The following is a 13,385-nucleotide window of genomic DNA, read 5'->3' on the forward strand; positions in this document are numbered from 1 at the left end:
TGGACTCTCAAATCCCTGGCGTGGTTGTTTAAGTGGGTGGAGGATCCTGCAAGGACCCCCGGGTTGAGAGAGGCTGTGCTTAGGCGAACCCTATCCCTTGAGCACCCATTATTTGTTACACAGACAAGCCATCAGAAGGAGCAGGGGCATGCCCCTCAGGCACTGCGCAGCTGCCCGGCTCACAGATGAGTCCAGGCCTCCGAAAGTAGAAGAGTGTTCTGTGAGGCAGGGCTGGGCACCCGGGCAATCGTGCCAAAGATTCCGGCCAAGCAGCCGACCTTCCTCCTGGCAGCTGGGACCAGACAGCACGAGTCGGTTCCCACACTGTGGCACTCCGAAGAGCCTGACGTTTAGGGGCAGCAGCCACATGCCACATGTGGATAGGAACAAGCAGGCTGACTCAACAGAGAGTGCAGAGGGGTGACATTAGGAGTGGAAATGACAAGAGAGGCCCAGTAGGCAGAAGAAGGCTCAACAAGTGGGGCCAGCAGGTCAGTGTGGCCAGGGGAGGTCAGGACGCAGACAGGCCGGCAAGGCACTCACCAGAACCACTTCGGAGCTGTGGGAGCTGAAGACTTCGTGGGTCCAGGTCTGGCCAGGCTCAGGGGAGCGGTCCCCCTTACGGTGCAGCTTCAGACCCACCGTGTGGTGCCCCATGGTGCTCAGCAGCTGCGTCACCTCACCTGACTGCAGGTTGTCAAAGTAGATGGTGGCACCCACAATCTGGTCCCCTGAGCAGGGAGGAACAAGAAGCAGGTCTCATGGAAAAATCACACAAACACTGCGTGCTCAGCACTTGAACTGACTCGCATTTAATGCACGTCATGACCACTCTGCAAAGCAGGTATGAGAATACGCATTGCGCAGATGGAAAAACTGAGGCTTAGGCAGACAGGTCAACGCATTTGCCCAAAGTGTAAGAGCTCGTGAGTGGTGGAATCAAAACTGAGGACTGTGTCTACACCCCACCCCCACATGACCTGACCACCTTCCCCAAGGACTGTGAGCAAGTGACAGATGCAGAGTGTGCAGGGGACAGAAGGCTGGGGTGCTGACCATCCCGATGGCGCTGGGACCAGGCCGTCCCCAGTCACATGCCCACTTCTGCTGGCTCCCTGTCCTTCCCTCCATCACCCATACCCACCCCACCCCAGCACCCAGCCCGCACCCTGAGGTGACTCACCCTCCTTGACCACCCCAGTGCGGGCCGCAGGGGAATTCTGCATGACCTCCTGCACGTAGACGCCGTCGTCCCTCTGGGCAATGGTCAGCCCGTGGGAGCCACTGCCCTGCCAGTTGGGCAGCAGCAGCTCCCGGGTTGTCTCCTCTTCCTTCTCCATCTGGGACAAGGGAAGGGAATGAGCTGAAGACACTGGCCACAGGACGCAGCGATGAAGGAACGAGAGGCCAGGGATCCTGGGTGCAGTGACCTCCCGGGGAGTGGCATGCCATCTCCCAGGTGGCCGCTTCCACGCTGCAGATACTCCAAGGCGCAGCAGACAAGGTGGGAAGCGGATAGTGGATGCAAGTGGCCTTGGAGGTCACCAGCCCCTCGTCGCTCCCACTGAAGCCCTGCCTCCCGATGTCACCCAGGGGTTTCCACCCTCTCCTCCCATTACCTCCATGTCTATCACCCTCCCTTCTATTGACCTTTTATTTTTCCCATTGATTGGAGAGAGGAAGGGAGGAAGAGAAGGAGGGAGGGAGGGAGGGAGGGAGGGAGGGAGGGAGGGAGGGAGGGAGGGAGGGAGGTATCGAATTGTTCAATTTAGTTGTGCACTCGTTGGTTGCTTCTCACATGTGCCCTGACGGGATCAAACCCGCAACCTTGGTATGCCAGGATGACACTCTACCCACTGAGCAATCCGGCCAGGGCCCCTACTGACCTTTTGCAGGACTGGGTTCAGGAGCGAATGCCTTGCCAGGAGCCCGCCCCTCCTTCCTGTCCTCTCCTCAGTCTCTCTTGTGGGGAATCGCGGTCACACGGCCTAGGGAAAAGTCACAACGATATGTGCACTTAACAACCGCTTGTTCGAACCCGAACAGTGGCCATGCCAGCAGTGGCTGGACGTCCTGTTCCCCAGGCCAGACCAAAACCCCGACGCTCACTGTCTTCAACTCCATTCAGACATGGCTCTCCAGCCGGGAGGCATGGGAAGAGGGTGTAGAGGAGGCCAGACTCAGTCAGACCCAGGCTCTACATCCTCCCAGCGGGTGACCCTGGCCGGGTCACTCATCTTCCCTGAACCTCCATTTCCTCATCTGTGAAAACGGAGACGATACAGGCCCCCCGTGTGGACTGAGGGAGAGAGCGAGCATGCATGACAAGCTCCGGTGCCCAGTAGCCACGCAACACACACGTCCCCATTAGGACCTTTACGCCAGCTTCGGGAGGGAGATGTTACTGTCCCCAACCTACAGATGGAAAGGCTGACATTCAGAGGCCAATGTGCCCCGGGTCCACAAAAAAGGAAGCGACCATGCCTGGGCTGGCACCCAAATCTGTACCTCTCTCACCCATACCCTGTCACGTCACGTCTGCAACTTTAACACAGCGAGATTCCTCAGGGGACAGATACTCCTCGGTGTCTCCCTCACTGGTGGCAACTGGCAGGCCTGCAAGCAGGGATGGTGCCGACAGTGACTCCGGGTTACCCCGTCTAACTCAGTCCTCGAGCCCCGGGGGACCCACGCCAGCTGGGAGCTCCTCCAGCCCTGTCACAGGCAGCAGCTGAACAAAGGAAGCCCCAGCCTAGGTCTCCGGGTGCAGCCGCGGCCTGCAGCCACCCACACAAAATGGCAGGGCAGCATCCTCTAGAAGCTTGTCTGTGAAACTGAGGGGGACGCTGGAAGTCCTGGAGCACCCGCCCCACACCCCGCCCTAAAGCTGTTTACATGCGGAACTCGGTCAACCCATCAATAAATGTGTGCAGACTGATCCCCTCCTGTGCATGTCACAGTGTACCAGCCTCTGATGAGCAAACAAGCGAGGGACACGCAGCTCAGCTCAGCGCTGAATTACACGCTGCATTAGACTGTCACCTAACTTCCCTCCTGATCCCCCAAAACATTTATTAAATACACTCCATGTGCCAGATATGGAGATTTAAAGACTCAGTTCCTGTCCCATATATAAAGTATGAGCAAGGTGTTCTGAGGATGATCAGTTTAGCCTCAGAATGTTCCAGAAGGATTGGGACACTTCTAGTGGGAATAAACTATAAATGGAGTCTGCAAGATGCTAGTTAGCCTCTGAGAAAAAGCACGATTGTTGGACATTCACAGGCACTTAGCAGACCACAACCCGAGGAAGACAACCACATGGACCCTGACATGTCCCCTGTGCCTGAACTCACACCTGCGCTATTTATGACGGTCTCCTCAGCACTGGTGCTCTGCAGGGCCATGCAGAGTGAGCAGCCTCTGGCACAGGAGTGAGGGGGCGCTGCCTGTCCCTTCCTGACAGGCAGAGGGCGGTGGGAAGTCATGCTGACCCTTTCCAACCTGGAAGCAGAGCCGGGACTTAACCGGTCCCTCCCCAGTGTCCGGCACTGAGAAGCCAGCCCTGCAGATGAGAGCCAGGCAGGGCAGGGCAGGAAAAAGCCCTCCAGCTGGAGGGCTTCTCAGATCACTGAAGCCACCGAGTCACCTGGCACCCCTGTCTTCCTCCTTGAGTGGGGCCCTGCTTCTCAGCCCAGCATCCTGGTGCTGAGCCAGCAGCGGGCGAGGGGGGAGCGCGAACTCACCCTCGCCCACATCTCAGCCCCACCCTCCCTCCTTCCCCAATGAGTCACTGCGGCCCCAACAGCTCCAAACATGCTAAGGGTCACACCTACAAACCAAGGGACAAAGTGTTTCACAGGCCAGAGCCCTGGGGCCAGAGAGACTGGAGCATCAGTGGACACACAAGGTCGGCTTCCCCACCAGCTCCTCAAACGGAGCCCCCAGCCCTAGGGACAGAGTCCCTAGAAGCACTGCTGGGGGCTCACGAGGGACTTGCTGCATGCCTGGGCCCATGCTGCTGAGGAGGGGAGAACGCCATCCAGAGGAGAGAAGAGGGGTCCACAGGCTGTGGGAATGGGAGGCACGGCACCCGCAGCCACGGGACGGCCCTGGCAGAGGGCCCCTGGCTCCCCGGCCAGGTGAAGCTGCCAGCCGCCCTGCCTGCTCTGGCTCGGCCACCTCTTGGCACAGCCAGGAAGGACTCCCGTCCCCTCTCATCTGATCTGGGCCACGCAGATGACTGGACATGGGGGTACTGATCGGGATTCAAGGCCACCGTGGCCAGGGCCTGTTCTCTGCATCGGGGCCCCACCCCTCAGCCTCTCCCACCCCTGGAGCCTGGACCAAGCCCAGCTGGCCCTTCCTGCCTCCACATAAGATAGGGGAAGCCAGGCCACCCAAAGCGGGGAATTCTGTACACTCGCCAAGTGTCAAAAGCTTTCAGAGCTGTGCCATCCAATGTGGTGCCACATGTGACTATTTAAATTTAAATTAACTGAAATTAAATTCAAAATTTCGTTCACTGGTTGCAGCAGCCACATTTCAAGAGATCAGCAGCCATACGTGGCTACCACATTGGACAGCACAGATAGAGAACATTCCTACCACAGCAGAGAAAGGTCATAGCACGGCCTGCCACTTACACACAGGGAAAGCGAGGTCCAGAGGTGAGAATGGGGGAGTGTGAGGGCCCAAAAGCCCAAAGCCTGCTAGCTGCCCACCCGTGCTCCACCCAACACTGGCCCACAGTATCTCTGCTGAAGGGACAAGCTGGGCTGGAGTGGAGACCCGCTAAGGCCAAGGGCTGCTTAAATGGCTAAAAAGGAAAAGGTGAGGTCATGCGGCTGCGAGACGGAAAGGACACATATCTAAGATTAAGGGACAGAGTGGAATTCAGGCCAGAAGCAGCGAGAAGAAGACGAGATTGCCCGTCCATTAAAAACCTCAAAGATGCCTGACCTGTGGTGACGCAGTGGATAAAGCGTCGACCTGGAAATGCTGAGGTTGCCGGTTCGAAACCCTGGGCTTGCCTGGTCAAGGCACATATGGGAGTTGATGCTTCCTGCTCCTCCCCCTTCTCTCTCTCTGTTTCTCTCTCTCTCCCTCTCTCTCTCCTTTCTAAAATGAATAAATAAAATAAAAATATAAAAAAACAAAAAACAAAACAAAAAAAAAACCTCAAAGATGGCTTGGCCAGGCGGTGGCGCAGTGGATGGAGCGTCAGACTGGGATGCAGAGGACCCAGGTTCGAGACCCCAAGGTTGCCAGTTTGAGCGCGGGCTCATCTGGTTTGAGTAAAAGCTCACCAGCTTGGACACAAGGTCACTGGCTCGAGCAAGGGGTTACTCGGTCTGCTGAAGGCCCACGGTCAAGGCACATATGAGAAAGTAATCAATGAACAACTAAGGTGTTGCAACACGCAACGAAAAACTAATGATTGGCCCTGGCCGGTTGGCTCAGTGGTAGAGCGTTGGCCTGGCGTGCAGGGAACCCAGGTTCGATTCCCAGCCAGGGCACATAGGAGAAGCGCCCATTTGCTTCTCCACCCCCCCTCCTTCCTCTCTGTCTCTCTCTTCCCCTCCCGCAGCCAAGGCTCCATTGGAGCAAAGATGGCCCGGGCGCTGGGGATGGCTCCTTGGCCTCTGTCCCAGGCGCTAGAGTGGCTCTGGTAGCGGCAGAGCAACCCCGGAGGGGCAGAGCATTGCCCCCTGGTGGGCAGAGCTTTGCCCCTGGTGGGCGTGCCGGGTGGATCCCAGTTGGGCGCATGCGGGAGTCTGTCTGTCTCTCCCCGTTTCCAGCTTCAGAAAAATACGAAAAAAAAAAAAAAAGAAAAACTAATGATTGATGCTTCTCATCTCTCCGTTCCTGTCTATCTGTCCCTATCTATCCTTCTCTCTGACTCACTCTCTGTCTCTGAAAAAAAAAAACAAAAAACCCTCAAAGATGTGCAAAGCAGCAGGGTTCTGCCTGTGCCATCTTCGTAGACTGGGAGCAACACCTGGGCAGATCCAGGAAGAAGACCCCTCGCCCTGGGTAGAGGGTTTCCGCCAGTGTGGCCCGCCGAGGAGCAGCCTCCCCCACTGCCACCAGGGAACAAATCCCCTTTTTCCCAAAGCCAAGGCCAGCATAAAGACAGCCAGCGAGGGACCCAGCCTACTGCTGCAAAAATCAGAGACAAGCTTGCGGCTAGCATCAGTGTCGAGATGACAGGAACTGATACACTCACACAGCCCGAGACACAGGCCAGGGGCCTCAACGCCCCAAACCTGAAGACAAGACACGCTCCAGCCAGCACCGGAGGGACACAAGAAATGACGCTCAGGCAAAGAAAAGCACGCCCACCCACCATGAGGAGGACACAAAGCGCAATGAAACTTCCACGCAAGCGCGCGCGCACTCACGAGTGAACTGACTCACCATATACACAGGCCAGGGAGATGCAGTCCCACGCTGAGGGGCATAAAATGACTCACCATCAGAAGTCGAGACCACCACCAGGGGGAAAGCCCCAAACATGTACAACCAGGAGGAAGGGCTGGGACATTCAAAGAATAGAGGGACACGCCCGAGGGGCGACCTACTCTCATAAACACTCCGCAGACGCAGACGGAGAGCAGTCCTCAGAGAGGAAGAGAAAGCTGCACGTGGGAGGAGAACCCCCACAGGCTGGAGGAGAACTTGGCAGAGCGCCTACGGTGTGCCAGGCCCTCGCTCCAGTTCCACGCCTGGGGTCTCATTCGATCCTCAAACAACCCTATGTGATTAAAAATTGATATCCTTGTTTTAGAGAGCCAGAAACAGGCCCCAGAGGTAAATGACTTGCCTAAGCATGACCCGGGGTTGAAACGCAAGCCCAGAGTCCTCCGACACCAAGGCCAACGACAGCCTTTACCCAGGTTGTGGGGCGAAGGCACAAATACACACACACACACACACAGGATGAGAAACCACAAAGAAAAACGCACAAGGCAGGGAAGCAGAGGAGAGAAACCTATCCTGGAGGTGGGCAGGGTGAGAACCAGAGAGACTCACCCACAGGAAGATGGGCCTCGTCCTGGCCCAGATTCGGAACAGCAAACCCAAATGGGCAGCGTCCGAGCATCGCAGAGCCCAGGATCTGAGGGGTCTTTTTGGTTCTAAGGCTTAACAAGGCGATGCCGCCAGGGTTCAGAAAGCCTGAGCTGTCGAAAACTCAGCTCACCTGAAGATTCTCTTGGGTTGCAGCAGGTCCAAGCCAAGAGAAACATCCCCTTTTGGGCTCGGCCGGCACAGAACTCGAAGAGTGGGGCACTGGGGAGGGCGAGGCAGTAGGTCCACTCACTGGGCAACGGGAACAGCCAGTCAGGCAGACCCTCATCCCAGAGGAACAAGGAGAAACCCAGAGGTGGGGCTCTGCTGGGGCCTAAACCTCCCAATGGAGGTTCACAAATGCAGCTGCCAAGACCTCTGAGGACCAAAAAAAAAGCAAACAGGCCCTATTCTAACTGGAGTAGACCTACAGTCATCTCCAGATTCTAAGCTGGAAGCAAAAACTCTAACACGCAGCTGATTATGGGCGGCACACCCCCAGGGGTCACTTCCAACTTAAATGGGAGGATGGAATTGTCACAGAGAATTAGACAAACACCAGCGACATGAGCCCTGCAGAGACATTCAGAGAAGACACACAGGACACAGACAGACCCCATGCACACAAGACACACTTGTCGGCCACCTTGCCCGTTCTTCAGAGCCCAAAGCAGGCCCGCAGGCCCGGCCTTCACCAGATCACAACAGACACCTGTCAGGGCAGCCCCAGGCCCTGCCCATCCTGGAGGGCACCTATACCTGTTACCCTGGTGCTCAGGGTCTCTGCCTCACTCCACCTGCGTGCACCTGCCTAGCTTGCTGGCTCGTACCTGGGCCACTGGCCCTGCCCACAGCTCACCCGGAGAAAGTGTTTCCAGGCTCATCACTCCAGCCCTCTACAGCCCTCACCACCATGCTGGTTTTCTGCACCTGGACTTCCAGGGCAGGGCCGCTCCCACCCCAGCCCCCCAGCTGCTTGCTGGGCTCTCTCCCTTGGCCACTTCCCCAGGGAACTCTGAAGCCCAGGAGTCTCTAGTTCTCACTTCCAGCAGGGAGGGAGCTTCCCTCTTCCTCCCCTAACCAAGAGGGACTCTCCCTCTACCTTGTAACAGGGAGCTGGGGACAGCATTACATCTCCAGCAGGAAGTCCCCGCACCTGGTCACAGAGTGAGGGAAGAGCGGGCCTTGACCCTGAGCTGCTGGAATTCGGACACCAGCTCTGCCGGTGTCGCCCTCCACAGGGTAGAGGTGAAGAAGGAGCTGGCTCTCCTGGGGGGGAGGGGGCAGTTTACAGTTTGGGAGCTGCCCACTGGCCCTCCTGGCACCCTCATCATAGCCCACCAAGGCCCAGCTCTCCACCCAGTGGTCAGGCCACGCCAGTGCAGGGCACTTGGCTGCCAAAGAGCCACCCCCAGCCCAGCCAGGACGCGGAGCCGGATCAGCTCCAGGCACTTCCCCTTCCCCTAGAACCTCCGTTCTGGCCCCCAGGGACACGGCAGGATGCCCCTCCCGACCGACCAATGCAGAGCCTCACTCCCAGGGCTGTCCTTGCCCTCCTGCGGGCCTCTGGACACAAACTCCAGGGCCTGGAACCGTCCAGGATGGAGAAACTTACTTCGGTCCTTAGCTACAGCCCTCGCAGTCCCCAACAAACCTCTACAACCAGGGCAGAGTCCCATCGTTGTCCCCTGCCCTATAAGCTTCTGGCCGCAAGCAACGGGGACACACCCAGGCCCACAGTAATGCGAGGACCACCATGTTCAGAGGGAGGGACACCCCCTGACAGGTAATAACACACACCTCTCTGCTGTGACACTGGCAGACCCAAGACCATAGTGAAACATCAACCTCTGGACCCAGGACCGCCAACTACAACAGCCCAGCGGGTGCCCTGGTGGGAACCAAGGCCAGGAGGAAGAAAGAGGGCCTTCACCAAAACATACATTCCTGCGGAGCCCTGCCGTGGCCCACCAACACCCCCTCAGCAAGCCCAGACACGGAGGAGACTGCGCTTGCTCAGGAAGGCCTGAGGGCCAGCAGGGTGGATGGAGCCTTGGGAAATGGCAGCTCCCTGGGAGCCTGGGTGAAGCCATGCGGACAAAGAGAGCAGAAGGCCCTAAACACTGGCTGCTATAACATCCAAAACCCTCTGCAGTGGCCAACTCCCTTCCACATGGTCAGCCCAGCTCCAGGGAGAGAAACTTGGGGGTGGCTAGGAGTAGGGGGGAGCTCCTGTCAGGAGTCAGACTAGATCTCCCAGTCTGCCCCTTAGTCTGCCCCCAGGCGGTTCCCAAGTTTGGAGGAAGGTGACCACACCCCAAGCCCCACACACCCCTCCACCCCCACAGCTTTGCCCCAACTCCTCAAACCAGCTCCTCAGGCTCTGGGTGGTGAGCTCTGCCAGGGCCAGCCAGCCAATTCCAGGTTGAGCCAAAGAATCCAGCCTGGTGGTGCTTAGGCAACTCCACCAGGGCCTCCCTGGGACTGCGGTGACCCAGGGACCCCCAGCTCATGCCCTGCCCTTGACTGACGCTGGCATCCTCCCTCACAAGTCTCCCACAGTTCACTCTCTCCTGTCCCACCGTAGGCCCTGACACTCACCCCCAGACCCAAGACTAGCTAGGACAAGCCCTCAACTCTGTGGGGTTCGCTCTTCAAAAAGCTCCCCAGACCAAGATCCTTAATTCACTGCTGTGGGACAGTGCTGAGTCCGGAATGACTGATGTGGCTTCCTGTGTGTTCTTGTTCTCTGATCAATGTCTATGGGTGCAAACTCTTACTGACAGGGTTTAGAGGCACCTTTCACTCTGTCTCCAAGCACCCGGACCCTGCCTGTGTCCTCTGCTTGGCTAAACTCTTCCAGTCCCAGCCCCTCTCCTAGCCTCCCTGATCCCCCAGCTCACAGCTCACAGGAAGCACCCCCTAAGCCTGGGGCTCCCTCCACTCCGCACTTTGCACACTCACCTCCCACACGCTGGCCCAGCTTATCACCCTCTGTGGGGAAGGACGCTTCCCCATTCAGCTTCGGAAAGGAAGTGAGTACCACACCCTGCCCCAGGGGTTTCCCTCGTGGCAGGCAGGGGAAGAGGGGGGCATGACAGCAGAATCGACTCCCCTAATTTAGACCCAGCACAGGTGTGGAGGTCCTGAAAGGTCTCCCAAGGCACCTGCAATCTCTCCTCTTCCCCCCACTCCCTCTCCTTCACCTATCACCACCGCCTCCAAGCATCACTGCACCCCGCAAAATCAGTCCAATCCCTATCATGTGTCAGGCTGTACAAGGAGGGGCATGTGATTCCTTCAATAAAGGCTGGATTCTAATAACAGGAAACTTTCAAAGCCAATTATTGGGTGCCCAGTGCTGTGCTGGGGACACGGGTATATATCTGGGTCCCTTTTCCCCCAGAAACTCCAGGTCATTCTCTAAGGACCCCATTGCCATGGGAAAATCCCACCTGGATCTTCCGACCATTGGATTTGCCTTCCCACAAATCCACTCCACAGAGCAGGGCCCTAAGCAGCCGCCACAGGCTCCCCGGGAGCGCCGCACCACTGCCTCTCCGTGGCCACGCCTAGTGAAAGGCGCGAGTACACACACTGCACACAATTCTCTGTGGCCACATCAAGCAGAGGCGCCAGAGCCATCCCCCACGGTGTTCCGGCCCAGTTAGGGCTGTGAGATGCCCCATCCGCCCACTCCGCTCCACTCCCACGCAAGGGGCACTGCCAGCCCTGCTCAGACTCGACGTGTCCCTCTGGCCAGCGTCATAAAGGGGCTGCGCCCCCACATTCCCCTGTCCTGACACTGCAGGGGACGCCCAGCCCTATCAGGGGAGAGCCAGGCCCTTGCACACTGCACACATTCTCCCAGCATGGGAAAGCCTTACATAACACAGTCCGAACACACCCTAAGCACGCTGCCTTCCCAACTCCACGGCGGGACCTGGCGCTCGGGCCCTCTCTCCCGGAGCGCACCGCTTCAGCGCACGGTTGCAGAGCGCAGCTCAGCCCTCCTCCTACGCCAAGCCCGGCTCCAGCCCCCGGCTCCCGCATACAGCCCCTTCCTCCTCCCCTTTGCCCCTCACCACTCCTCCCGAGTTCTGGTTTGAATTAGTCACCGGCTCCAACCACCACATTCCTCAGGCTGCTGGCGCCAATCCAGGCGCTGGGGCGGGGGCCGTCCCGCCCGGACGAGTTTGGGAGTGGGTTGGGGGAGAGAGCACCGCCTCCCGAGGGGAAGGGGCGGTCCCAAGGGCTGTGCTGCCGCGCAGTCCCCCTCTCCGCCTGCCCCAGTGCAGGAATCTCCCTAATTATGTCCTCCACCCCCCACTCCCACCAGTCCCGCTGGGAGGCGCGCTGCAAACTTCCAGGTCCGCGGCCCTAGAGAAAGAAGGGAGTTTTCGGGAGCCGGGATACGGAGGGGCAAGACTAGGGTGGGGCAACTGGAGGGGGACTGGAGGGCAGCCGGGAGCAAGAGCGGGAGAGGCGGGTGGTACAGAATTGGGTGGGGTCGGGAGGACTCGAGACGCGAAGTTCTGGGCGGAGACGTGGGGAGAGGGGAGGAACAGCAGAGGGTCTTACGGCGCGGGGGCGCCCGGAGGGGTTGAGGGGCCGCGGCGACGATCTTGGAAACTTGTCCAGTAAACATGGACTAGGACCCGAGCAGCGCGCTGAGCCACCGCCCCGTGGAGAGGGAGGGGGTGGGCAGGGGCCACCAGGCCAGGAACGCGGCGCCCTGCCGTGCAGTAGAGCCAACAATCAGCCCTCGAGAGAAATATGGACTAGAGCAAAACACGCTTTGGAGCGACTTTCCAACTTTGCCCAACTTGCACCCCAACTCCGGAGCCAGAGCTCGGCTTCCAGAACGCATCGCCTACCTGCGCAGCCCCGGGCTGCCCAGCTAGCTAGTTCCAAACTATTTGAAGCCTCACAGTGACACCCACCAAAGTGCCTCGCCCAAGCCCAGCACCCCACCTCCGCTCGCCTGTTCCCGGTGTCCTGTTTCCCGACCGCGCCTCAGGGCGCCCGGCGCCTACCTGCGCGCTCAGCTCCAGGGCACAGCCATGGCCCGCGCGGGGCCAGTGGTCGCGGTGCTGTTGCTGCTGCAGGCGGCGAGCCCCGGTCGGGGCGGGTCCGGCAGGGCAAGCGGTGCAGTCCCCGCGGCAGAGTTGCTCCGAGTGGCCGGGCCCCCGCGCGGGGAGGCGGCTCTTGTAACTCCGGCTGGGGCGGGCGGGTCTGCCCCGAGCCGAAGGGAGAGGGCGGGGCCGGGCGGGGCCGGAGTGGGGTTGGGACGAGCGAGCAGGGCCGACTCCGGAGGGACCCTGGAGCGGGCTCCTGGGGTGGGGGAGGAGTGGAGGGGAGAGACCAGGGAGCTAGGGGGCGCGCCAGCCCGAGGTGCTGCCTCCCCCCACCCCATACCACCGCCCCCTGTCCTGGCCGGGCCTGATTCTACCACCAGCGGATGCAATGTGTTATTTCATCCTCAAGGAACCCGTCGCAGCTCCGAGTCCCATCCACCCAGCTGGAACTGGGAATCAACATTTTCCAGGAAGGACCAAGGGGTTCAGAAAGCGGCTGGGGGGGGGGACGCTTGGGACATTCTGCGATCTCCATCCTGACATTGACCTTTTGGGTTTTCTCTCAACACAGGCAACTACACTCCAAACCCTAGACCCCAGGCTCCTCACTTAGTTCCCAAACTCCATGCAGCCGCGCCCATTTCTCTCGTCTTAACTCTTTCCAGGGGCCCCTGAGCCCCTCCCCCACAGAACCGACCTGGAGCCGCTGCCCCACCTCCTGGAGCCAGGGTCACCAGTGCCTGAGTCAGGCGTGCAGACCTTGGAGGAGCTGCCGGGGCTGCCCACCTTTCTCCAGCCTCCCTGCGAGGAGCCAGGAGCCGAGCGCTGGCGTGTCCTCTACCTGCCCATTCCTTCTCAGATCCCCTCTTCAAGCCCCTCCCCCACCTCCCCCTTGCAGGACGCTTTGTTTCCAAATTTACAGCCATTTCCCACAGCCACTTAAAACTGCGTGGAGATTTTATTAAATGCTTAATGATGGGGTGCGGGGTCCTTCTGGCTACACACACCCCCTTCTACACCCCTATTCTCTTCTCCCCCATGAATCCTCTGTCTTTCCTTCTGAATGGCCCTCCACCCACTGCCCACACCAAGCCAGCTTCCCCTCCTTCCCAAATGCTGCAAAAGGGAGACCCTGGGCTGGGGACCTGAGAAGCCCTGGCCCCGGGCAGGAGCACCCTCTTTGCTGCATGATCATTAGTGGGCTGGGGCTGGGACCAGAGGCCCTGTCCTCTGAAA

At 59.1% G+C, this 13,385-nt stretch overlaps 1 protein-coding gene across 3 annotated transcripts in view; it reads right to left on the minus strand.

Moving 5' to 3' along the window:
- The window catches only part of AHNAK (AHNAK nucleoprotein), an 89,077-nt gene extending 76,805 nt beyond the window's left edge, over positions 1–12,272 (minus strand). The window contains exons 1-4 of one of the 3 annotated variants that reach the window (XM_066251772.1): positions 12,108–12,271; positions 1,887–1,988; positions 1,184–1,340; positions 544–731 (exon numbers count right to left, since the gene is read on the minus strand). In XM_066251772.1, the coding sequence (XP_066107869.1) occupies positions 544–731; positions 1,184–1,340 (345 nt within the window). In that variant the 5' untranslated portion in view covers positions 1,887–1,988; positions 12,108–12,271. Of the gene's footprint in view, positions 1–543; positions 732–1,183; positions 1,341–1,886; positions 1,989–12,107 lie in introns of all 3 variants that reach the window. The other 2 variants (XM_066251770.1, XM_066251769.1) reach the window with 2 other exon arrangements.
- Between the last annotated feature and the right edge of the window lie 1,113 nt (positions 12,273–13,385).

Source organism: Saccopteryx bilineata, chromosome 1 (assembly GCF_036850765.1).
Source record: "Saccopteryx bilineata isolate mSacBil1 chromosome 1, mSacBil1_pri_phased_curated, whole genome shotgun sequence".
Lineage (NCBI taxonomy): Eukaryota > Metazoa > Chordata > Mammalia > Chiroptera > Emballonuridae > Saccopteryx > Saccopteryx bilineata.